The following is a 27,629-nucleotide window of genomic DNA, read 5'->3' on the forward strand; positions in this document are numbered from 1 at the left end:
ATTAAAGCACAGACCTCCACCAAGGCTGCAAACTTCTACAAATGTGTCTGAGTAGCTCATTAGAAAAATTACAAGTTGCGGGATTATATGATTATGTCCTACTCAAATATTGCGCTGATCCTTCACAATGAAATAAATATCCACACAAATGTTCGTCAAAAACTATGAACTCCAAATACTGTAATGCATGATAGCATTGCAATTTCTTAATCCATTTGACCCCAGTAAAGGAGCAGAATGTTTGGGATGGCTGTCCTAATATTTTAGTCAGTCTGAACACAAATCGGTCGCAAAGGTATGGACTTTTGCAGAACAGACAGACAAGAAGATGTACAGCATCTGGAAAACTACTATTGAAAACCACACACTTCATTTCCTCATGCATGCTTAAATTCAGCACGATTATATATAGCGCTACATGATTAATGATTATTCAACTAGGTAATAATGACGAATAATCCAGATCAGCGTGAAGAAGGTAGCGAGGATATTTTCGTTCAATCTCCCCCTCACAAACACTGTGAGTCAACAAAATAACAATTGAAATCAAATCCAAATAAATAGAACTGCTTTATTTTTTTTTTTTATCTTCACCAAAAACAATCCAATCTAAAGTGTATTTTTAAAGCTATCCACAAGGAAAGGTTTGATTAATTGCAGTGCTTAAACAAAAGAAGTTGACGGTGCAGCTCAGTGTCTAGCTGTAATTGCATCACCCTTTCATTGTACATTGTGACCTATCAATAAATTGCATTTATATCCAATGTGGAACAAGGAAACGTCCCCTACTAAAGAGCTATTTTGTAGATATCATTTTTTTTAATGTATATCACAGGTTCGCAGAAAAGAGAATGTTTGACTAGAAACACACACGTTCCAAAACAAGTCAGCTCTTTGAGCCGTCCATCTGCCGCACACGCCAGATGAGAATGCAACAACTTTTGAAGAAAACAGAAGTTGAGGAATCAGAATTGGAATCGTCTATGCCAAGTATGTCAAAAATACACAAGGAATTTGTCTCCGGTAGTTGGAACGGCTCTAGTACGACAATAGAAGGTGTACTTAGGAAAAAGTTTGAACAAGATGGTGCCACCTCAATGGCAATGCGTTTCACTTTTTATTTACACTAAATACAATCGAATCAAGTCAAGTTGGCGATGTGGGTGAAACCAAGTTTGAGCACCTACAGATTGACATTATGTGACGGTAAACTTACAAAGGCTTGAAAACATGTTTGCAGAGTTTAACTGACTAACTAACTAACTGCAATTAAAACAGCCTCTTTTCTCATTATGCTTGCCAGACGTACAGAAACTAGCCTGTTTTGGGTGTCATGAGGCTAAAGTCTACAAGGAAACTGCTTATACTTCATTTTGACATCATCTGTGAAGTAACCTTCTACCAATAACTAACACATTAACAAAATAACTACCTAACTAAGTAATACAATTTAAAACCTAGCTTCTTGCGTTGTTACGCTTGGAGGACGGAACAAACGGCTCACAAATTCAAACTTGTATCTGTGATACAAGATTGCACAAGTCTGGTAAATCGGAGTAGCATTTGAAAATCGTCTGCTAATTAAATCTGCCCAATGTTTTGACAAACGATCCCCAATCACATATCAGACACACATTACTTTTGCAATCATGTCGCTATTGACTCACACCCATGCACAGAAATAATACACATGCAGGCATTGGAAGGGGACAGCAAATCAAAGCCCTGCCTTGTGCCTACGCATAAATATGCATGCGATGTCGTTGATGTCAAAGAGATCGGTCGGTTGCTACTGTGATTCGTGCTGATACGTCCTCATCGTTACCCACGGCCAGCCTTGCAGACAACAGCCGGCTGGTCAAAGCTGCCTCTTCTCCCTCCAAGTCCCATCTGCCTTAGTTCTTCTCTTCTTACACCACCAACACCCCTCCATCTCCCCTCTCATCAAACACCTCTTTCCGACTGAACATCCTGAAGAATAGTGTCTGTGAGCTTTATGACACGAGGCTTGAAAAATGAACGAACGAGCCCTTGTGAGAGGGCGACAAGTCCTTTTCAGTGGCTGTAACAAATTCTGTTGTTTCTGTGACTTTTGGTTGAATGGATGGATGGCTTGGAGGGACTTTTGTTTATGGTGAAAAAGAGTTGGAAAGTATTAATTTGATGACCCTGTGCAGGCCAGTGACGGTCTTGCACAAAATCATCCAAGCGTGTTTTTATGAATCTTTGCTTCGTACATCTGGGCACAGTCATGCTGGAACAGAAAAGTGCATAAACTGCAACCGCAAAGTGCTGCCACAAAGTTGGAGGCATAGAATTGGTCAAAATGGCACTGTAAGATGAAGAATCGCAATTCTAGGCAAACAATACTAATGTTGCTGAAAGTGAATCATTCCAGTGGGTTTTGAGGGGGGGGAAAAAAACAAAAAAACAAAGCATGTAAAGACTCAGCATTTGGTGCTAAACTGTCTTTGATGTATCAGGTGCTATTCAATGATGTTGGGTGAACTATATTTGAACCTTATTTGCGTATAAGCTCACGATTAGCAAAGCTGCGGCCGTAACTGATCCTAGTTGCGTGCAAGTACACAAATGGATGAGCATCATCCATAATTGGCATGCGAGCACACGGTTAAACAGACGGTCCACCTGGCCTAAGGGATCGAACACAGAGCCGACCAATAGAGAAAAGTATGCGGTTCCCAGACAGTCGGATTAACACACAGGAGCGCTGAAATTGTTACTAAAACTGTGACGGCTGCAACGGGAGCCCATGGTCGTCTGCCAGAACCCGCACACGCAGAGACACAGATCATAAACAATACCTGGAGCAAGACGATGGAGACACATATCAATGGTTTTTAGAGGTCCAAACACATGTACACTCACTCAAAAAGTGTGTAAAGCTTTCATAGAGCACATTCATTGCATCCACCCATGCAACTGGAGCTTATCTGCACCCTAAACTGGTCAGCAGCCAATATGGGGAGAGACAACCGTTCATATTCACATCAATGAGACGGAACTGAAGCCACACTGCCCCCACCCAAGTCAGGCGAGCGTAGCGCTACACCATCAGTCACTTGTTGTGCACAACTTACATAGAAATGATTTGTTTTCTTTGTCGTGCAGAGGCGAAACTAAATGTGCTGAATACTGAAATAGCTTGCTGCGTGTGTCATAAGCTCCTGGTGTGAGTTTGCCTATTTCCCAGCAGGCTCGAATGCAACATTCACTTTCTACCTGGAGGGGCAACAGTGATTAACAGTAGCAGAGAGCCATATCAATCGGAGTTGACTAACACCACACACGCCCTAATGGAAATGAAAAAACAAAAAAAAGCGATAAGACTCACCCAACTCTTAAAACTAGTCAAACTTAACTCAGCTATTAAAACAAACACACTTTACATTTCCATCATCTTTCTGTGTTGCTGTTTGCTCGCTGTATTTTCATTAACTGTTGCGTCTCACCAGGCAGCCTTCACTTATTAGCTACTTCTTTTAATCCAAGGATCAGACATGATGTGCTGTCATTTTAGTCTCTCTCTCGTGAAGTTTTATTTCCTCCCCACCACTGTGATTACATCGCAGCCAGATGAAACTAATGTCAAAAACAGTGACAGTTATGCAGATGGACGGACAGTCGGAATGGTTTCCACATGACACCAACATTTCACTTTCTTAATCAACTTTGGATTCCCGGGTGGAACTACTTTCAAAATGGCAATTGACCGCCACAATCATGATAATGTATTGCAAAGATAATCAAAATCATATCTGCTAAATCGTTTTTCATGAAATTAATGTGCAGTCTTGCTGTAAGATAAATCCCATCTGCGAAATAATAATGGAATACCGCACAGACTTGATGTTATGACAGGCTGAAATATATGGCAGCACAGTGGCAGAGCGGTATCCCCCTCTTGCCATAAATCAGGTGGAATAAGCTTCAGCGTTCCTGTGACACTGCAAAGGATATTCTGGAACCAAAATGCTTAAAATGAACAGCTTCCTGTGTGTGTTGGATAAAAGCTTCAATCCATCTGGTCATTTGTAGTCTTGTATTTGTTCGACCATGTTGAAAATCAGGATTCCATTTAAAGGAACATCATAACCTTCCTTTGAAAAGTGAAGAATGCTCACAAAGTCTGCCTGGGCTGAAATGTCTTTTTAGAAAACGCCGACAAAGGGCTCCAAAAGGAACCTTTTCTGTTTCTCTTTTGCGAATTGTGACGTCGGCCATTTACTCAGTGATCCTCAGAGCAACTCAATAAACTCAGCCGCTCATTACTATTCATGCAGGAACCTAAGGACCTGCCTCGGGAGAGTGGGATTCATTAGGTTGCACGGCATCAAGCAACTGATGTATTTTGACAGTTTGTCTAGTTCCACAAGTACCCTTTCTTGGCCTCTTGATCTTTAATCGATTGCCTTGTTCTTTTTTCTCCTCACTGCAAAGATGCTCTGACACAGCAGATGCTTTATGCATTGGCCCAATACGCCAAGAGGCTTTCCCTAAACCTCTCTCTCCTCTGCCATTGTCTGGTTGCTTTCCCTGCTCTCTCCATTCTGTTTGCCTTAACCTAATCTCTGCTTGTTTGCTCACATATTTGTTGAGCTGAGTAGGCTTCTATTTCGCAATTTGGACCCTCTTATCATATTTGGCGTCCCCCCCCTCCCCCCAGCCCAAGCACGTATGTCTCTGCCTAGATCCATTAAATATGATGTAATTATTAATTCTGCAAGTGGGAAACAATACTCCGTAAACCAACCCGCTCACTATTACCTTTTTGCAGGATATATTGATTTATACAATATCCACTATTCGCAAGGGTTGCAGGTGAGCCGGAACCCATCCCAGCTGACTTTGGGCGAGAGGTGGGTACACTCTGGACTGGTCCCCAGCCAAATGCAGGTCATCAAGAAAATATCATGTTCTCATGCGTTGTATAAATAGAACATTTTGGGGAACCTCCAAAAAAACGAGTTTAAGTCTCAGTGCTCAGTGCTTCAACACGAAGAACCCTCACTCCCCAATCCAGCACTGGCCTGTATTTTTGATGCATCATGTTTGCATACACCAATTCATGATACAACACTTTATTATTGTTCGCCACATAGTTTACTGACTTATTGGATTATTGGATCATTCCCTCATGAATAATATATAGTCATTAATATCCAGCGGTGCTGTGACCAAGCACGCACTCTTCCAAACATCCTCAGGCCAGGTAAGTGAACAACGTTTGAGTGTGGCACAAATCGCTCACACAATCAAACAGGATGCCCAAGCACGGCATGTTTATGCAAGACCATGCTCACTCGCCAACACGTTACTGGCCAACACACCAGGCTTCTAAACCGGTGATTTTCAACAGTTAAGAGTTGAGCTTGAGAGAACCACTGTGCTAAACAACAACGAGAGACATTTGGAGGGAGCCCTGCATATCGAGGCCTTTTTTCAAAAGCCAAACCATTTTCCCAGTTAGACTTTTGACAAATCAATTATCAATTTCCAAATTGGCCACATCATTCCACCTAGCAAACTGTAAGTAATTATACTGTGCCTCTTCCAAAACATAATATATTTAACCAGGCTTTTTTCCTGAAGTCAAGTTTGCATCTGCAGGTAGTCCATCTGAAATTGCTTCACAGGATCAGAATATTGCAGAGAGCTATCGTTTTAAGCATTTTTTTTTTATTTAATTTTTGAATGAGGTGGAAAGGGACACAAGTGCACACAAATTATTGTAAATGACCTCTTCGCTTTACCAGTCCAATGACCCATATGCCACCCAAGTGCGGTGTCATACAATTAGCTTAACCCAGAGGCGAACCCTCTTACTTAATTGCGGACAAGGACCAAAGTCTAGCAAGTGCACACTGTCTCTCACGAGCATGCTAACCAAATTGAACGCTGGTCCATCTGCTCCAGAGACTGCGAATGGACTCCTAAGCGTGTGCGAGGACGACGAGATGCAAAGCATTAAATAAACATTGCCAAGATGGGAAGAGCCTTAAGTGGAGGGAGATAAATGGAGAAAAAGTTGAGGGGAAAAAATTGCGGAGGATACTGAGATAAGTTTCCACCATGAGTCATTTTGCTGCCGCCTCACTTTGCATTCAAGTTTATGTTCATTATTTTTCAATTCTCCTCACCACTTTCCCTGCTGCTCTTCCTCCTATCATATTTACATTAGATCACCAGCTGGCATCATCATCATCATCATCACTCTACCCTGTCCTGAACTGGCAATATAAACAGATGATTCAAATTAATGATGAAGCCTTCACTGACTTGAATGGGCTGCCCGCCTGCCACAATAAGTCACCAACATTGTGATGTATTTCCGGATATAAACTTAACATTTTGAGCATCAAATCTCTTTGCCAACAAGTATAGAAGGAAATGGATTAAAACAATGAAGGCAGAAGTATAAGGAACCAAGTGGAGGAAGAAGAAGAAGAAGCTGCTGTGTATGCATAACAATATTGTTGGCAGCATGCAACTTGATAAAACACAATTGAAATTTGCCCAAAACAAGATTTTAAAAAACACTTGCAGAACTCTGCAACAGTTAGGTGGTCGTATTGCGGTATATCATTGTGGCTGGGTTTACACTCTACATGGTGCAAGATATTTTTCTCTGTGTCCAACTGTTTACTGTGTTGTTGCCGTCCCATGTTGTCTGTTGCGTTTTGAAACTGGCTTTTGAAATAAACTCAGTCCTGGTCGATTTGCAATGCAGAATCGCAACATGTTCATATTTTAGCACCAGCTTGCCAAAGGTTTTATGAAATTGTGTTCATTAATTAGGTCGTTTATTTCGCACAAATGCAAACTAACGGGCGGCGATGAAAGCGACCTTCTCAACAGAGGTAATCCCGGAGCCAAAGAGCTCAAATAATGTCTCAAATTAAGGATGCTTGACGCAGAGCTTTCTGTGAGGTAGTGACTTTGGAGAGGTGATGGCTTTAAGAGGACGCTCCCTCCATCTCTCACTAGCACAGCATTCAGTGTCAACAGAATCTCATTGGCCTCCACTTCAACTTTAACTACATCTGTCCCTTGGGTTCATTCCACGTGTGTGCGTGTGTGTGAGAGAGAGCGAGATGCTCGGATTGCTTTTAGCATTGTTTAGCAAGTTCACATTTGTACTCAGTGTACTTTTATTGCCGACTCAATTCAGGGCTTTTTATAATGTTGGTATTTAGATTTTGCTTTTGCGCTCTAGGAAGTGTAATTGTACATTAACAACAATGAGACTAAAGGATTACGCGACTTATAATATAGGTTTTAAAGGTAGTTTCAGTATCTGGGCTTTCTTGTAAGCGATGCCACATCCTTTTCATCGATTCCCTCACGATACTGACACTTATTAAGGTCACTCATTTCATACATTTGCCCAACAGAATGAATGCATTTAGTTAGATAAGGGCCACATTGTTTGCGATCATTTGCGGCCTCTAATGTAATTGTCGCTGCTCTCAGTGCAAGAAAGAAAACTGAAGCTGATAGTGAAGGAGAAGAAACATTTTTGGGGGTGTTTTTGTGGTCAAATTTTGAGAAGAATATGGTTTTCCCCAAAAAAAAGGTATGACTGTGTCTATGTTAAAAGTTGGGCTCAACTGGAGATTAACATCTGTTTAACTACTGGAAGCTACTGAACAACATCTGTGCCACACACACACACACACACACACACACACACACACCGTACGCATTACGATTTGATCTAATGCCCCACAGCTGTTCAAATAATCATCTATTAGCTATCATTTTTGAGGAAACATTGGTTCGGGCCGACTTCCAATGAAAATAACCTTACTGCCTAACACTTGTACCACTAATGATTGTATTCTGGTTTTGACAAGCAAAACCAGCATCCGTATTGCAACGGCAGAATTCTTTCTGACTTCACTTTGGATGAGATAAATGAGAAACCAGTAGCGAAAGCTATATTAGTAAGACAAATGGGACACAAATCTATGTTTAACTACTTATGTAAAGGACACTTTGGTATGAAACTGATGCACTAGCCAATAATAATAGCTTAGATGGGACAGCAACAGGAAGCATGGGAGGGAAAACATTCTTTTAAAGGAGTAGACAATGTATGAAAATGTAATTTAAAGTATGATTAAAGACTAATTCTGAAAAACTTTAGGAGTTGCTCTTAGAGCATAATATTTGTCTGCGAATGTTTCAATTTACATCTTTGTGGCACCATCATGCATCACGTGTTTTTTTTTTTCTCAAAGCAGACGTTGACACGGAAAGAATGAGGAGGGGGGAAAAAGACAGTCACTGATCGATTATTCAAATGCAGCTTTTAAGATGCAGAGCAACACAAGGAGCACAGAGAGATTAGCTTCATTTGAGGAGTCGAGTGCTGCTGTTGCAGAAAGTGCTTGCGCTAAGCACGGTGCGGTTAAGTAATTGTGTAAAAGCCGAGCAAATGCTCTTGTGCATCTGACACGATACATTTCTTTCTTTTATCATTATCATAATTATGTCTCTCTTTTTTTTTTTTTTTTTAAACTGCACAGCACCGTTACTAAAGAGCTACAGTTTCATTGCTTCATTGAATGAATGTTGCCTTTCCATTGACTTTAGCCTATCTGAGTATCCGAGCTCCCAATTTATAGCCCGAAACACATCGTTCTGTATTTTCCTGCTTCACAAAAAAAAAAAAAAAAATCTAACTTTTGTCTACCCTCTCCCACAAACACAAAACACGAAAACACACCATCAGACAAGTAATGAGCGTACAGTATATCCAATCCATCCATGCTCTAGAGCCCTTGTCCTCATTAAGGTCACAGCTGAGCTGGAGCCTATCCCAGCCGACTTTGGGAGGGAGGCCGTGTTCATAAACAGACGAGCCTTCACGCTCACATTCACTCGTGTGGACATTTCCCGGTCTTCAATGAACCTCACATGCATGTTTCGTAGAACGTGGGAGAAAGTTGAACATGTAAATGTCACACAGCAAGATTCAAACCTCCGAATCTCAGAACTGGGAGGCAAACGTGCTAACCACTAGCGCGCCATGCCGCCCGAGCATACAGTACTGTATGTTCATGTCAATTAAATGTATCACGACTAGCCCACAATAGGGAATTTTGGGATACTCCATAACAAATACGGTTGAGAATACGCACCTCTGCTGGAAGGATTGATTCAAGTGTTAAAAATATGCACATTAACACTGGCATGGGATAGAAGCCCTCACATGTCACAATAGAACACGAGAGAACACCTTTCACTCATCTAGAGCTTGACATTATCATCATCACCACAGTACACAAAAGCTCAGAGACACGCGAGGCGTTCATTGACTCTCGTGACGCACAAGCGGCATACTATTATAAACCCCGAGAGATGTGAGGCGCAACACTAATGAAGGTCACCTCTGCTGCAGCGAATGGATGTGATAAAGCAGCCAGAAGGAAATTCAACTGTCTAATCTACGTGCAGACAGAAGAAGAGGATGAGGAGATACAGCAGGAGCAATAATGATTTGATTATTTGGTTCCAATGTTTTTCTTGATGTACCGTCTGTTCAAATAAATCTGCCATCAAAATTTAAGACCGTTATTTATTTTTTATTTTTTGTGGGCAAGTGATACAAATCTTAAAACATCAAGTGATCATTTAATTATTTCCTGTTTGGGTGAAACATTAAATGATGTGTGCCTTTTTCTTTTTGGGTCATTGCTATAGAGAGTCATTATCATTGAAACAATACAAAACAAACAAAGTCAACTCTCTAGTAGGCTTTCATCATCTAAATCATGTGCGCTTGCACACAAACTTATGCCACAGCTGCCCTAAATCAACATTATTTGCAAATGTCAAAAATATTTTTAGACTGGTTATTACACTTTATATTTGTTTTCATTGTAAAATACTTTTTTTCATATATTTGTACATAAATGAAAAAAAATTAAAAAGAACTGAAAAAAAATCTCAATCAAGAAATAATAATTCATTCTTGAAGAAATCATTATTAATTCTTGATTAAGATGTGTGACTTGCATTCCTCAACCCCCACCCAAAAAAGAAAAAACTGCTTAATTCCAAACATCTGTTCAAAATGGCAAGATGGCGGCGTTAAAACACTTCATGATGCTGGATGGTCTCTTCTTGTTTTTATAACAGGTGGTCTAATACATTTTCAAGCAGTGTTTGCACTTAAAGGTCTTGAGAAAATTCTCTTCATCAACAAAGACTCCGTGTTTTCTTCTACATTCCGTGTTAAGCAGAAACTGGCTTAATTGAAAATATAGTCCCGAGCAGTCGCATTCCCTTGGCGCCTTACGATGAATTATCTTCTTGCACAGTGAAATCTGAATAATAAACCAGCCTAAAGTGTGTGTGCTGAAACAATAACCAGTCTGGAATGAAATCCTGTTTATCTAACTTCTTTCACACTCCGTGCTAGAATGCAGCAGTAACATTTTTATTTTTTTTTTCAAAATGTGACTTTTGGTTTGTGTTTAAAACCTGTTCTATTAGTAGCAGTTCAGCCCATTCCAAATTCAGCCACAAGAAATGTATAAATATATATAAAGTATAAAACTGCACAAACCTAGTTTTGGAAATGATATATCACATTGCAGTGTTTCTGATTGTGTTTACTTTTGGACGTTTTTAGTACATCAATAGAGTGGAACACCCAAATTTGAAAGAACCTTACGTCATACTATTTGGATCTCAACCACAAGTTTCAACCAAAAAATACAATTATGCCGCAAAAGTCACATGTAGACTTTGATGTGAAAATTGTCTTCTTATGTTAATAAGTACAAACATGGATGAATTAATAATACAGTACTATCATGTTTATGTCGTCAGTTGGGTATACATTTGTATGCCTTTAAATGTAACGCAAAGTTCAAGGTCACGGTATCATTCCATTATTTCATGAGCAATCATTGTTTTCTTGTGCCTCTCTTTTCACAGAATTTGAACTCCGAGGTATTTCAATTTGTAGGGTATTACTGAGGCTGGCAGTTCAAATAAGATCTTGGTTTCAAGATGAAAAGCCAGACAATGTTGTCTGGGGGGCGAGGTAGTTCCAGTTTATAGGAAACCACAAAGACGTAAAAACCCCACTGACAAATACAACACTTAGCACTGTGTACGCAAGTCGGAATGATTTACCATCGGCGTGTAAATAGGATTAGCATTTGATTTCTGTGTGCGTGCCACTTTCAAAAGGTGGGTTTTGTTGTCACTCAGAAGCACAAAAGTCACTCAGGAAGGAGGAAGAAATTCCCAATCGCATCCAACTGGACATGGAAAGACGCTGAGTGTACTTTATTTATTTTGTTTGGCTTTTGGTTGTAATAAGCTGCTGTTTCGAAAAGCACAAACAACAGCTGTTTGTGCTTTGTCAATTCATCACTAGAGCACACTTAACACTTTGTGTTATTTTATTCCTTTGACCACTATATTCATGTAAATGTAATGCCCGATCATCCAGGCAACTTTGTGAGCAGTTTATCTTACCTCCGGAGATCTCGTTGACATCTTCAAGCAAAACAAATGAATCCGTCAGACGCTGTGGCTTCGTTTTGCCTCCAACATCAGCCTCGCCCCTCTCAACTGCTGCACACGGAATAGAAAAGACATGTCACAAGATGCGCAATTCACTGAATCCCCACTTTGTTGCAATTCATCATTTGCACATCGCTCCGTTGCTGATTTTTAGGCCAAAGTTTTTGCGCGGGTTTTTACACTGTACAGGCAAATCGGGATTTAGAGTTGCGCGCCTTCGGTGCAGTACCACACTGTGCCGCAACATGCCGACAAGACATGCAGTATAATTTACGACAAGGACCCCAACTTCTGTAAGATGCGGTAATAGTCGTTCCCACAGAGCAGAAAGATTGTGCATGTGAGTAATGTTGCATGCGTAGCCGTGGTTTTAAGGTTTATAATAACTGCAACATCTATGCTAAATCCCATTAGACCGCCATTATAGCTTCAAACCTTATGGTCTCTCTATAATGTAGATTATCACCTACTGCAGCTGAGTCTGGAACGTAGCCCTCTGCAATAAACCAGGATTTACGGCAATAAAGTTATACAGCACCTTTCCTCCCTCAAGGTATTCTTTTACAATGTTGCCTCAATCATTCACAAGTACAGCGAAAATGAAGCAAAGCAAAGTAAACAAGTCTTTCACACCAATGAGACAGTATAAATGGGGCTCAGTTTGTCATTTGTGGATATTTAGGCAGGACTTACAGGCGAAATGGGAATTGAACTCATCATCTTTAAGGATTCAATGTTCTTTCATTTTATTAAATTGAATTTAATTTTATAATTTAACTTTAACACATGATATGGCATGAAATTTGATACCCAAGGTCCCAGACTAGCCCACTAAATTTCAAAACTTAGAAAAAGAAAATGAGATAAAATAAGAAGGATTTGAATGCAGTAAAAATACAAATGCCAGAGGCTTGAACTTCACATAATATGTACATGATATTTCCGTGTTCCTTTGTACTTGAAAAGAATAAAGTGTTCATCGTGCAGGGATGAATAGTCACGGGGGGTAGCGGGTTCTTATGTCGGGCCGATAGAGCACTGTTCGAGTTCAATAGTCTGACAGCTTCCAGAAAGAAGCTATTCTTCAGCCTGGTGGTCCTGCACCGGATGCTCCGTAGCCTCCTGCCCGAGGGGAGTGGATGGAAGAGAGGGTATACGGGATGGGTTGAGTCTTCAATGATATAGGGAGCCCTCGTCCTGCACCTGTCGATGCAGGTGTCTGCCCCACCACAATACACAAAGGTGAACTGTATAAACTCACCTTTAAATCTGCCGAGCAGTGCTCTGCTCTGAGTGCTGCCGCTGACAGCAATTACTCTGACGACATAGTCCTTGGATGGGTCGTAGTCTGTTATCAACACTTTACTGTCACTTTTTGATGTGATGATCTCCCTCTGATGACCACCTATCGGAGGGAGAAAGAAAGAAAAAAAAGGCCAAGGTTAAACTCGTGGAAACGACACCAATACAGGTTGTCGTGTTCAGCCGCCTGGAGGCAGTTATGTACCTTTCCGAGCTAATTCAGGAAGAAGTTCATTCTGTTGCTGGACATGATTCATTTTCACTGACTCAAGTGACGCTTGAGGTGTATAAAAAAACAAGTAAGGGATCTCTTATTTATTATTATTTCTACGTTTGATGCTCCAAGAATGGTGTTGCATGCTTTGAGAGTGACAATGTGGGCCTTAAGAAGAAGCGTCTGGCTGTATTTGGGTCATCCCCACAAGCCACATTACCAGCCCACTTACATTTTGACCCTGCAATCAATGTAGCCATCAATAAGGTGTGTGCACGCTTTTCGCGGGCCCCTATGGCTGCTGTCTGATGGATTATGATGCCCTTAGGAGAATGGCAAGGGATAAGGAGAAAGTGAAGAAACAGTAGTGCTCAGCATTAGCATTCATCCAAATTAAAGTCACTAAACTAAATACAGTACCAGTGAAATTGTAATAGAAGGCTTTTATGTCTTTGCACACCTCCATACGGTAAGCTCTATTTGAAATTTAAACTCACTCATTTGCAATATACATAATCACACCTTCGTGTGTGTAAATAACAATTTCCCATTTCTTTTCCAGGATGTGCACATGCGGTCAAAAATCTTAACAAACCAATAAATACCAATTTGGTCACTTGTGGTTAGATGAGGGGATCAATGGCTCATGATTGTGTGCACATTTTCTATTAAAGCTGGTGTGTATTGTAATTTGAGTGCTAATATGCACTACATAAAATGTACACAAATGTTGCTATTGTACTCTTTGAAATTGTGTTTGGATTTAGTATATGTTTATGGGAACGTGAGATTGACTGAGTTAGTATTTATACAGTTTGATTGACATTATATATTCCGCGAATCACTGCACCAGTTATCCCAGCGGTTAATTGGGAGCACGCTCCCTGTAGATTGGAGAAATCTGAGTGGACTCCATAGAATAAAGATACATCTTTATTGGGATGTGACTTTGTTGCAGCCTTTCTGCTTCAAAGAAATCTGAGCGTATGAAATGATATGGAGGCGCAAGGAGACTATCTTGAGAGTGTGTGATACGGAAAGGACACGTTGGAGGGCCAACATTTTTACTGCATGTGCTGAGTGCCAAGGCACCACTGCAGCACTTCCACTCTTCCCAGAGAGGAAGCGGCCATAAATTTGATTTTGATTTTTTTTTTTATTCTTCTTTTCTGCGCCATTAAACGCAGCACGAAATTGTCAGACACAGCTTCTCTCACCATAGGTTGTTTGTGGGGGAGCGCATTTTATGTTACGGCGTGCTTATTCAGACCCGCTTCTTCATTTTACAATGGCTGGCTGTGGCAGAATTATCTGCAGTGCTACAGCACGGCATTAATACGGAACAATTGCGTCGTCGGCAATTTGGTAGTCAAGGACTTTATGTGACAAAGATGTATGACAGTCAAGGTAGAGACCCTTTGATTACAAGAAAAATCAGTGGCAATTAGGGTGACCGGTGAATGTATTATACAAGCGCAGAAGTCGATGAGGTCATATCAGACATTTGAACACTCTTCAGCTATTTACAATGGGCGGGATGAGATGCTGCATCTTGCAGCTTGTGCCTCGCATTGATCCTGACCTCGACTCCTTCATAACTCATTAAGGACGCTACTTGATTAAAAGCCACACTTTTTCAACCTGCTGACGGATCACACGCAGTTAGAAGTTCTTCAACTTAGCAGAGATGCGAGGCAATATCGGAGTCCCCTGGAGGAGCTTTGATAAGACGTACATTACACAATTGTTCCTAAGATACAGAAAATCCAAGTTGTAAAGAGATCCTCCGCCTCAAAGTTGAGTCATCTCTAATTTGCATATGAGATTTATTTTTTATTTTTTTTCGTCCTCTGCGCGTGGCAGTTCTGAGAGTTTTAATCATTTCTATGAATTGCTTTTAAGACTAATCCTTCCTACCTGGTACACTTTTGTAGAGGAAGAGGTAGCTGTCAAAGTCGCCTTTGGGCTCCTTCCACGAGACGAGCAGGTTGTTTGGGTTCAGCACTTTGAAACGCAGCCTCCGCGGAGCTGGAACTGAAGGAACACATTATGGACCACACTTCTACCATGGGAAATTAATCATGAGTCGATTAATCAAAAGCATACTAATTAAAATGCTCCACTTCACCGGGGACACTAAGTAGGTGGAAGGAAATGTCTGTTATTTCCTCCCTCCTACTTCCTATGTGTGAACCATTTGAGATTGCGACTTTTCTTGCAATGCACCGAATCGGCTTTGTTCGAGGGCAGCTCGTCGGTCGTGACCCCCGTGACACTGTGAGTCGCAGGCCACATCCTCAACCCTTCGCCGAACAGCTGCCGCACACAGCGTAGAAAACCAGGCGGAATGGGGAAGCGCTCAGTTGCAGCGTGAAATTTCAAATCAACGAGTCAAACAACTTCTATGTCGGTGGCACAAATCGCCATTCCAGTTTATTACTATGCTACTGAAGTACGACAAGAGCGTCTCTCTGTCTTTCTATCTGTCCAGCGGCGAAGAAACATACCCCTTTTATTGGGGGCGGGGGGGTTACAGGAAGTTTGACTTTGGGTTGTTGTCCTTCAAACGCTCTTCCCTTGGTACCCATCTTGTGATTTGATTTTATTATGATGTAGAGACACAACGCAGTACAGCGGTTTCACCAATTATTCGCCGCAGTACTCGGGTAATCATATCACGTCAACTATCAAATAGTCCAAATGTGTCGCGCAAAACTATATAATTACACCTCACCACAATAAGACTCGATGAATAATTCACAGCCACTGGGAACATTATAACTCTGGTAGCGTTTGGTGTGTGCTTGATAGTGTTTGAATAGAGTTGGCAGGAGATTAACAATGAGACCCTCCCTTTGCATGTCAAAGAACACACCCGTACACACGCTGAATTCTAATTAGCGCATGGAAAAAAGAAATTGAAGGAGACGGCTATAATGCTCAATGTGTGCCAAGGTCTGTACATTGAGGCAATTACAGAGATCATAATGAATATGGATATGACAAAGCTAATAGCTGTGGACGCTGACTAAAATCGAGGCTCTCTTATTTCAACTCTTCTTCACAGGTCAGCACATCTGCCACATACGGAATATTAAGACTATTCAAGCTCAACATTTCACTCTCTTCCGCTTCTTTATGTGCCGAGATGCTTTCGGGATCCGGTGGAAAAAGTATTGAATCACAGCCAATATGGATCAGACCCTTGTCTAATACAGCGCCTATATACAGTACAGTACAGTACAATATATATGTGTTGTATATAGCTCAGCCATATATTTCACAAACTGACTATTACTCAGCAACAACATTTCTTTGCACCAGGGAAAAGGCCGAGGTGCTGACGCCTTCATGAAGGGACTTATACATCAAAAGCCCCATTGTTTTTGAAAATTAAAGAAATCCATTCTAGCCCGTTGCTCGCTGCGCGCCGCTGTGAACCTCCATTCAAAGGCGTTTTAACAAGAGGCTAATTAGCGTAATCTTAAACTATGCAGGAGTTGCGCGCTAGAAAGGAACGGTTCCAGTCATTCCTGGTGGATCTATCAATGTTTACCTTCCAACGCAACTTTATCCTGTGGCTTTTAAATATCGATTAGTTTATTTTGCGATTCAAAATGTTAGTTTCCACTCCGATCTTTTCATTACCTGCTCTTCTCTATGTATTCGCGAAGCGTCCCTCAGAACAGAAAGACTAATACCCTCAGCCTGGATTTGAAGCCCAAAAACATGCCCAACTGACCACAAACAACAAGGCTGCTCAACATGGTAGCCAGAGCATGTGGTCCACATCTGCAGTGATGAAATCCTCTGTCACCCTTGAGTTACTTGTCAGATCCCTCTGCGCTATATACTCCTTTTCACCTCACAATATAACATGTCCTGTCAGGGTAGAGTCCGCCTTTTGCCCAAAGGCAGCTGGTATAGATAAGCGGTATGGCAAATGGTTGGACGGACAGATGGAATATAAGGTTCCAATCATTTATCTAATCGCCGCATCCTCTTTTGCCAATTGATTTTTCATTTTTACCTCGACCAAGGCCGATTTTCAAGATTTTCTCTTACAGTTGCCGTTTATTATATTATGATATTGTATATTGCCTTGCTGTCCATTTTCTGATTGCCATCGGCTCATGCTCCCATCAAGTGTTGGTTGATTTCACTGATATTTCCTTTAAAGCGCAATAGCCTCATGCTCCATCAAGAACAAAAGAGACAAATTGGTGGGGCCCCTCCACATCACATCCACAGCGCCTTTCGTTCCAGAGCGGTTGGAGATGGCGGCAAGATGAATGACACTCAACAGACATTGAATAGTAAACAAGCTGCCACTTGATTGGCTTTGGGATAAATGAGCATTACTGACATTTGAAACAGGTTGCTTCCACCTCATTCTGCCTTTTGTTTAGGAATTCATGCTTTCACCTCACGGGCTTCACTACCTCATGAGTGAAGATACTGGAGTACAAACAAAATCTTGATCATCCAAATGTCAATGTGGAAAACATGGCAATTTTTTGACTCCTGTTATGCTGCTGCTCCCACAGCTGCAACACAAACTATTTCTACTTGCACCCTCTGGGGGCCGAGTCGGGAACAAAATGGATTTGTCTCTGCCGCCATAGAAAACATTTCATGTTATGTTGTGGACTTCAGCTTGAAGAATTGACTCACAGAACACAAGAACACACTCACATTTATTCTGTCCACTGAACAAAACAATAACCAAAGCGTACCAGAGACTTTATGTACAACAACTGATGTATAGTATACTTGAGCCTGTATCATATACATTTTTATGAAACTAACATGTGCATGAAGAAATAGTCAGTGCTTTAGGTTTTCCTCTAAGTGGATGGATTTTTTTTTAAATAGGACTACATAAGATATAATAAAACAGTTGCGTTTTGGGGGGGGAAATTCACCTTTTCGTAACTCACCGTACTACCATCTTTTATATATTGATCTAAATTATATTTATATAGATCGTATGTTTAGTCATAGCTTGCCGTCATCACATTTGGACAAACCTCCTCTTACAGAAACTTTTTTTTTTTTTTTTTTTTTTTTAAAGGGAAGTGTTGCCATTAAAAACAACACAGAGGCACGCACCGAACACGACAGTGAATGAGTGTTTTTTTTTTGTTTGTTTGTTTGTTTTGGGATTTTTTTTAATTTGCAAAACAAAAAATGCAAAAATGCAAGAATGCATGGACAGAATTGTATTATTAGACTTTATTTAGTTGGACTATTTGCTCTCTTCTTGCAGTCAAACAGCCTTTCTTTACCCTTTGGTATAGTGTGAGTCCCCGAAGATATCGCAATGATATGTTTTGTATATACAAATATCCTCTTTGGCTAGAACACACACACACCAATCCTCTCTCTAAAATCCCAGCTGACCAGATGTTGTTGCTGAGAGGAACATTCATGGCTGTCGTTGCCCCCCCTAATGAAGGGATTGGACTGGGGTCACCTGTGTGATGCTGTAACTTAGTGGCAACAAATCCCAGTCTCATTTATACTGCCACACCTCTTGTTTATTTCGGCCTCAAATGAAATAAATGACTCTGCGCGGTACAATAGCTGCTGCAAATTGGAATGAAATGATGAAAGAGAGAAAAGCAGACAGGAAATAAAAACTGGGGAAAACAGTGTAGAAGATAGAGTGAGAGAGGAGATGGTGCGAGCAAAGAAGGAGGTCTAAATTAGGTGCTGGAAAAATAGGGAAGAATAGAAAAGCCTTCCTTTCATTTCGAGCATTCAGCATTTAATAAGGACGCCTGCTTGTAAATAAACAGGAGGCAGCACCACAGCCATCAAGATTTAAGCTTTGGGACAACCTGGAGAAATCCATCAACAAACATTCATTATTTAAGGGTCTAATTCCCCTTGAAAGTTGTCTGTATATTGATGTGCGGGAGATCAATAAAAGGATTACGCAACAAGTGGATTATTGATTCTGCCAAGAACTTCGGCGCAGTTGAAAAATCTTTATTTGATTTCCTTGCGGAGCATCTTTTGCACGCGCCTGCATTGAATGCAGTTAAGGCCAAATGTATTTGGGCAAAGACAGTTGTTCTTGTTTTTGCCTTTACGGCCCACCGCAGCGGATTTGAAATAAAAGATTCAAGTGTAACCTTTCAGCTTTTATGCAAGAGCTTTCACAAAGATGTGGCATTTACTATGTATAAATTAAAGTAAATCTATTAGACGCAGAGTACTTTCATTTTCAGGGGTCTAAAAGTATTTGGACAGCGTGACATACTGTGTACTGTACATATTGTGCGGCTTGAACCCCGGTCATCAGAACTGTGAGGCAGACACTCTAACCAGTCGTCCACCGTGCCGCCCAAGCAATTACAGTTTTTCACAATTGCTAAAATATGAAACCCTCTTCTCTGAACCAAATTCCTATTGGCATAAACTCATTTTGCAAATCAAACACACTTTTGGCCAAACTTTAATCACTGTTCAGGTACTTAGACTCAATCCGTAAAACTCGTCTGCCCTATTTTGCAAAAAATCTTAAACACATTCTCAGTCACTAAACAGATTTCACACTGTGGGCAATTGTAAACATGGCAGCAAAATGTGAACACAACTGCAGCACAGCTGTCATCTTTTACACACAACAACTCCAAATTGAACACACGCGTTTCTAATGAGGTGATCAGACCAATTGGGCAGGATGAAGGGGACAAGAAGAAGACCGAGGAAGACCAAGAACAATCATAACAGAAGCTGGACAAAGAGTCCAAACCAATTTGAGCAGATTCTCCGTGGTCAACATCATCAATGGACATTCAGAGAAGACAACAGGTGGTTGTTTGACATACAGAACACAACAGTATACTGTAAGTACTGTAATGGTCATTAACGAAACTATTTTTGCTGGCTGTATGTAGGTAAGTGCACTTTCCTCTTTGTAGACCTGAAAGACAACCAAATGAGGGTGGAAGGACTGCTCTTTTCGCTCAATAACAAGAAGCAAGCACTCATTGTTGGCAAGGTCCTTCCAAATAATGCCACCCGGCTCTGTGAAATCCTGCTGAAAGTCATGGAAAAATTGCGCTGTGATGTGGATGACGTTCTCTGGCCAGACTCTTCACAAAGACAAGATGTTGGAGACTGAGGGCTCCATTTACACAGATAAAGCGCAAAAACTGGCCTATCCTTCATTTCCATGCAAGCGCAAGGCTCGTGTTTGCCAATTTGGCAGACTGTTCTGCAACAAGCTGGGCGTACCGGCACAACGAGGGTGCGTCCTTTGACATGTGCCCGGCGCGGTGACAAACTGGTGGCAGAAAGTCGGTCTACACTTCAATCTGCTGTGACCACATTCAGGTCCGGCGCAGTAGGTAGACCGATGATCTAACGCGATTTTGGTACATTTGATCAAGGCACACACAGGCAGACATACACGAGCTGTATTTCATCCATAAATATATGACCAGTGGGCACCCTTTATATCACTGTTGAAATCCATTCATTGACCGCATTAGTAGTAGTAGTTGAATTAGCATCATCCATTGAGACATTTTGAAGGCATGAAATGAAAGATTCTTCAATGGGCGATTTAATTGCCCGATCTCAAGCTAATAAAACATACTTTTCAAACCAAAAGTGACGGTGGCTGCATTGACAGCCTGGCAAAGTATCTTCGGCTTCAGCCTACAGAGGGATTTTCATATTAAATATTAAAAAGTATAGTGACAGTCATGTCACTTGGTTTGAAAATAGGGGCAGTATTGAGTCCACACTTGAATCCTAATTGGTTTATTACAAATTCAGCAAAATCCTTTCACTGCCCAAATATTATACACACACACACACACACATGTGCACACCACACACACGCACAGTCACACAGGCACAGATACTAAAAGTTGAAATTTCCCTCTGGCTCATTTTCCTCTAAGATAAGTACAGGATTTAACCTCCTGCTCTTCCTGGATTGCACATTCTGTCAAACAAGCTCTCTCTCTCTCGTTCTCTCTCTCTTTCTTTCTTTCTTTCTTTCTTGCTCTCTTTCTTTCTCTCTCTCTCTCTCTTTCTCTCTCTCTCTCACACACACACACACACACACACACATCCACAACCTTTTGTGCATTGTCACTGTACCCTATAGGTAAGTGGTGTCCAAACTGTGGGCTGGTAGCCACTTGTGGCCCACTGTCCATTTTTCAGCATTTACTAAAAATGACATTTGACACAGCCCACAAAGCTATTTAAAAAAAAATAAAAAAAAAAAAAAAAAAAGGGTGGAGGTGGGCACTGTGAGATGTCTGGGTGTCAAAATATGTTTTTTTGTGGGGGGGGGGGGGGGGGGGGGGGGGGGGGGTTGTTGCAACACCCACATCCAATGGGTGGGTGGGGGGGGGGGGGGTTGATGGGGACAACCACAACTGCTAAGAAATTGGTTTTATATGCAGTAGAGCGTTTTCTAGTTATGCTAAGATGCAAATAAAGCATTTACTAAAATGGCAAAAATAACACAGTGGTGCATAAAGAAGAAGCTAAAGTGATTTTCCTCCACTTACTGCTCCGTGTCAATGTCCGATTATTGAATAAATTACATTAATGATCCTCAGTAACTACTTTAAAAAGAGTCACCTTACTACCAATTCCTCTTATTTTGGCTCTGATTTGGATTCGGCTACTGTTCATTACAGGGGCGGATCTATTTGAGTGGGATACAGGGCTGCTGGCCACTCCAAAATCTTGAAAAATCCTTCACTATTGGCCTCATCACTTTTAACAGAAAGCTGTGACACTGCAGTTTTTCAAAACAACTATAATATATAAAAAATATATAATTTCTTGACTGATTGGTTTAGCGTGTTTAATAAATTAAAGTGAAAGAATTTCAAAGTGGCCCCTTGCATCCTTCTATTCTTCTATATGCGGCCCTCGAAGGAAAAAGTTCGGAAACCCCTGTTATAGGTTAAACACATTAAGTGACACACATCAAAACCAGCTATTTGAAACCAAGGTAAACACAAATTGGGTTCAACAAGGATAATTGAACATGCTAATTCATCTACAGTATTTCCGTCAGTCGTCCGCACCAACCCGGGAACTCACGTTTGTGAAGGGACCCACTTTGATTAAAGTTTGCTGGGATGCAGTTGATTGCAAGGCACACTGGAGCGTTATACATGTTGTGCTGCACATCGCACAGAAAATCACCACGGCCTGAAGCGCGCCATTACACCACATTTATTAAAAAATGCTCTGAAGCGTGGCGGCATCTGAAGCCAGGTGGCAAGCGGTGCCGCGACGCCGCGCTGAAGTTAAAAGTGATAGCATCGGAGAGCGCGTGAGCTCATCTGATTAGACCAAGCCTTTCCATGAGAACCAGAGATGATGCAGAGAGAGGAGTGATGAAGAAAGTCTAATGAGGAGGAGGCCGAGGAAACAGAAGAACTTGGAGATGGAGCTCAGAAAGCAAAGAAGATTTAGCGGGGATGGGAAAAGCAGAGGAGTAGTTTTAAGTGGAGAAAGGGACTAAAAGCAGAGAGAACAGAATAGAGAGGAGTCGGGACAAATTACCTTGATCCTGTGCTTTACAAGGGATATGAGAAAGGACAGCCAGTAACACCAGTGGAGCCCACATATAACTCTGAGAGAACATCCTCGCGACCAGCAACATGGAGCTGAAAGAAGAGGGAAAGAAGTTGAACAAATGATGAAAAAGCTGATTGAGACAAGACACACACAGTGATAGACTTCAGGAATGCCATTCAGCTGTGTGGAGGATCCATAGGTCAGGAAGATCCACCTTGCCACTCCCCCCACCCGGCCTCAGGGGGCTGATCTGGAATCAGTTAGCCGCAAACAACGTCCGCTCAGAGACAATTACACAGCAGTTGTTGGGCGGTCTAGACTGACCACAGAGCAGTCGTCGAGCATCACGCCCACACGGACGCCGCTGAAACAGTGGAGGACTTTGTTGGCAGGAGAAGAGAGGAAAAGAGGACAAGTCGAGAAGAGGAGAAGAGAAGAGAAGAGAAGATGGACCTTTGACCTTCAACAACACATTTCTGGTTCTATTACAGCGGCGTAAAGCTGTGCAGTCAATAGAAGAATACAAATTATTGAGAGTGAAAAATGAGTGATTTTGGATTCGTGCAGCACAAAATGACCTCAGTCACCCAAATAGAAAAAAACTGTTTTATTTTACTGATGTGTCTAATAGAAATTAAACAACTGATTATTGATTAACCGTGAACATAACCAAAGCTACATTCTAAAACATACCACCAAATTAGATCAGCGTGAGAAGAGACTTTTCAACAAGGGGTGTCCCGATCACATTTTCCCGATCCGATACATATAACTACCAAAACTCAACTTCTAAATATAAAATAACAACCCAAAAAAATTAATTTGTAACAAGTAAAATAATAATATTTAAAAAATACAAATTAAAAAAAACATATATTTTGCTAATAGAAATCATTTTCGTAATCTAATTGCCCTAAATCAGGGTAATTTCAGTCTGATTTCATGTCAGACAGTCAAGGGGGGGGGGGGGGGGGGGGGGGGGGGTGACTGCATCTGCTCCTCCTGTTGTGCGCAGTTTGGCCTCTTAGGGGCAGTGTGGTGCGATGCATGCATGGAGCTACACGTTTGCAATCAAAAGGAATAGAAGAACCACCTCGCGATAAAACATTAATTTAACTCGTTTTTCACAGATTATGAAAAATATATACCTGTGTGTATTATTACCTGTATCTGTGTGTTATTACGGACTTTATGGATAAATATTCGTTATTTGAAGGTAAATCCCACCTGTGATCGAATGCTAATTCTAGCTAGCCTGTCAATGGGGTTTTCCATTGACTGTTAGCATTAAACTGGCAATTTCTGTAAACGATGTGTGTCTTGTATTTAAACTATACAATGTGTGTAATTATTTTTGTTGCGTGTTAAATTTAACAGTAAACTACACCAGGGGCGTCATTAAAAAGTTTAAAGCACGTTTGTGTGTGAGTGTCACTTATCCGCACACAAACACAAACATGTCTGCGTCTCACTTTCAGTCACTTGTATTATACCGCTACTAAAAATACCCCCAAAAGTTACATTGTTTCGTATAAAACAAACCCATTACTGTTCCATTTGACAAGATCTTTGTACCTTTGGATTATTTTGTCACTTTGTGACATTTAAATGTCCGAAAATTTAAAAAAACAATTTTTTTCACTCGATTTCCATCAGCTGAAAATCATGCGATCGCCTCGGGACATCCCGACTTTCAACTTTAACAAACATTATTGTGGTTTCATAAAAGTGAAATGATTATTATACATGCACAATTTCAATTCATTCATTTTAATGACGAAAATCTCAGACCCTTGATTTTGAAATGTTCTGTTCACAAGTTTCTGAACACCAATCACCCTCTGGAGATCACGTTCATTTAAATTAAAGATTTTCATTTTTACTTTACCTAATTAAACATTGTCTCCAATGTTCTTTTCAATACCTTAAATTGGCACTACAGCGGTTGCTTTTTCTACCAAAGTGGTAATCATTTACTAAAAAGCGGGGTAATATCGAATAAAATAGGCAAAGGAATTCGAGTGTGACAGATGAAGCAAAGGGGAAAAAGATGGAGGAGCAACATGGGCCAAGTTTGAATGGCAGCTCAGCCTGGGAACCTAGTGTGAGTGCCTTTGTCCATCTCCATCTCAATCTCCTCTCACTTTTTTGTTCCTCCTCAGCTCCCTGTCACCTACACACTGATGCTCATTACGACGCGCAAGAGGAGAGCAGAAGAATATTTCTCACCTGAGGACAGCCGCTCTCCTGCAGCTTTATGGGGAAAAAAAGTTGTCTCAAGATTGGCTTCCTAGATGGCATGTGGAGCTCAGCCTCGCCCCCCCCCCCCCATTCAGACTATGAGCTTCAAGTAAGGAACACGGTGCATGTCATGGATACAAAAGCAAGATCGAGTATACATCACATACTTTCTGACTTGTAGTTGTTGTTGTTGTTGTTGTTTTTGGCCATTCGGATGATTGTACCTGCAACCTCAAGCAGCACCTGAGACCCGCTCCCACTGTCACGCACATGCACACACGCACACACACACACCAATGAATGATATTGCGTTTCATACCTCTTCAATCATATATTCAGATCGTCTCCTTTTCTCCTCCTGCAAACAATAAAAAATAATAATTTAAAAAAAGGGAAATCCGGAACAACCGCTGCCGCGTCCCGAAAGGATTCTTCACCCGGTCTGCTTCTCCTTGTGTCGCTCCGGATCCGGTTCCCTCGCTCACTCGCTCGGTCAGGAGTGGGTGAGTGGGTGGGTGTTTCTCTCCTCGTTATTCAGTCCTCCCTCCCTCCTCCCTCCCTCCCTCCCTCCCGTCCCAGCCCTCACTGCATCTCATCACACACATCGCAGTGCAGCCGTGCAAAATGAAGCCCGGAGCTCGCGGTGCAGGTCGCACACCCGGCCGGGCTGCAGCTGCCTCGCCCCGGGTCACTGCTCGCCCCCGTGGCCCGGCTCACATCAGCAAGATGCGCTGAGCTTTACTGAAGTATTTAATTGCACCGGCCAAACGCTGCTTCTGAATTGCAAGTGCATTAAACGCCAAAGACAAATGATATCCGAGCTGATAACGTATAGTGTGTACTGTCAAGTTAAAACAATTCAAGTGAAACCTTTCTTGTGCAAACCCAATTCCAATGAATTTGGGATGTTGTGTTAAATATAAATAAAAACAGAATACAATGATTTGCAAATCATGTTCAACCTATATTTAATTGAATACACTACAAATACAAGATATTTAATGTTCAAACTGATAAACTTGATTGTTTTCAGCAAATAATCATTAACTTGGAATTTTATGGCTGCAACACATTCTAAAAAAGCTGGGACAGGGTCCTGTTTACCACTGTGTTACATCACCTTTTCTTTTAACAACATTCAATAAACGTTTGGGAACTGAGGACACTCATTGTTGAAGCTTTGTAAGTGGAATTCTTTCCCATTCTTGCTTGATGTACAGCTTCAGCTGTTCAACAGTCCGGGGTCTCCGTTGTCGTATTTGACGCTTCATAATGCGCCACACATTTTCAATGGGACACAGGTCTGGACTGCAGGCAGGCCAGACTAGTACCCGCACTCTTTTACTACGAAGCCACGCTGTTGTAACACGTGCAGAATGTGGTTTGGCATTGTCTTGCTGAAATAAGCAGGGGTGTCCATGAAAAAGACGTTGCTTGGATGGCAGCATATGTTTCTCCAAAACCTGTATGTACCTTTCAGCATTAATGGTGCCTTCACAGATGTGTAAGTTACCCATTCCATTGGCACTAACAGAGACCCATACCATCACAGATGCTGGCTTTTGTGACACGAATAGAGAGTGGCTGGATCCAAGAGCAGTTGGAGGCAGATGCGAAAGGATGAATAGTTTATTGATGAAAGGTAATGGCAGTGGTCCGAGGTGGGTTGGCAGGCGGCGGTGTGGACAGGCGGCTGGCTTGGGGGCAGGAATTACGTGGATCAGGAACACAGGGGGGAAACACACTGGAACAAGGAGACACAGGAGTCAAAAAGGTAACGAGGACTTACGAGAGGTAAATGGGCCGTGGTACCACTGAAAGTAACTGCAAGGATTAACTGCAAAGGCGAGGATTTCCTGGAACAGGCAGGTTTATATACCGGTGGTGATAAGGCTGATTGGAGACAGGTGCTGAAAACAGAGAAGTGGAGGGGAGCGAGAGAGAGAGCGCAAAACGCCCTCCCGGCTACAATAATGGAACTGCAGGCAGTATATGACATTTTGAACTTTGCGTCCATAACAGTCCGGATGGTTCTTTTCCTCTTTGGCCCGGAGGACACGACGTCCACAATTTCCAAAAACAAATGTTGAAATGTGGACTCATCGGACCACAGAACACTTTTCCACTTTGCATTAGTCCATCTTCGATGAGCTCAGGCCCAGAGAAGCCGGCGGCGTTTCTGGGTGTTGTTGATAAATGGCTTTTGCTTTGCATAGTAGAGTTTCAAGTTGCACTTACGGATGTAGCGCCGAACTGTATTGACTGACATTTGCTTTCTTAAGTGTTCCTGAGCCCATGTGGCGATATCCTTTACACATTGATGTTGGTTTTTGATGCAGTGGCGCCTGAGGGATCAAAGGTCACGGGCATTCAATGTTGGTTTTCGGCCTTGCCGCTTAAATGCAGTGATTTCTCCAGATTCTCCGAACCTTTTGATGATATTATGGACCGTAGATGATGAAATCCCTAAATTCCTTGCAATTGTACGATGAGGAACATTGTCCTTAAACTGTTCGATTATTTTCTCACGCACTTGTTCACAAAGAGGTGAACCTCACCCCATCTTTGCTTGATCCTAATGAGGACAAGTACTAAAGAAAATGGATGGATAGATACGCTGTTGGGGGGACACGGCACTGCAACAATAATAGCTATATTACATTTGGCTTTTACTAACATAACGATGACCAATTTGCCATTTTTTCATACATTAAGTTGTTTTCTTGTGCATTTC

The 27,629-nt window shown here is 41.6% G+C and overlaps 1 protein-coding gene across 7 annotated transcripts in view; it reads right to left on the reverse strand.

Moving 5' to 3' along the window:
• Window positions 1-25,408, reverse strand: part of col14a1a (collagen, type XIV, alpha 1a) — a 91,183-nt gene extending 65,775 nt beyond the window's left edge. For 4 of the 7 annotated variants that reach the window (XR_009789166.1, XM_061777725.1, XM_061777724.1 and 1 more), the window contains exons 1-7: window positions 25,333-25,403; window positions 25,063-25,253; window positions 24,884-24,907; window positions 22,640-22,743; window positions 15,002-15,118; window positions 12,830-12,973; window positions 11,521-11,619 (exon numbers count right to left, since the gene is read on the reverse strand). Coding sequence is in view for 6 of the 7 variants with exons in the window: in XM_061777725.1 (XP_061633709.1) it covers window positions 11,521-11,619; window positions 12,830-12,973; window positions 15,002-15,118; window positions 22,640-22,739 (460 nt within the window). In the remaining variant the exon portion in view is untranslated. Of the gene's footprint in view, window positions 1-11,520; window positions 11,620-12,829; window positions 12,974-15,001; window positions 15,119-22,639; window positions 22,744-24,883; window positions 24,908-25,062; window positions 25,254-25,332 lie in introns of all 7 variants that reach the window. The other 3 variants (XM_061777723.1, XM_061777721.1, XM_061777722.1) reach the window with 3 other exon arrangements.
• Window positions 25,409-27,629: the final 2,221 nt, after the last annotated feature.

Source organism: Phyllopteryx taeniolatus, chromosome 6 (assembly GCF_024500385.1).
Source record: "Phyllopteryx taeniolatus isolate TA_2022b chromosome 6, UOR_Ptae_1.2, whole genome shotgun sequence".
NCBI classification, from domain to species: Eukaryota; Metazoa; Chordata; class Actinopteri; order Syngnathiformes; family Syngnathidae; genus Phyllopteryx; species Phyllopteryx taeniolatus.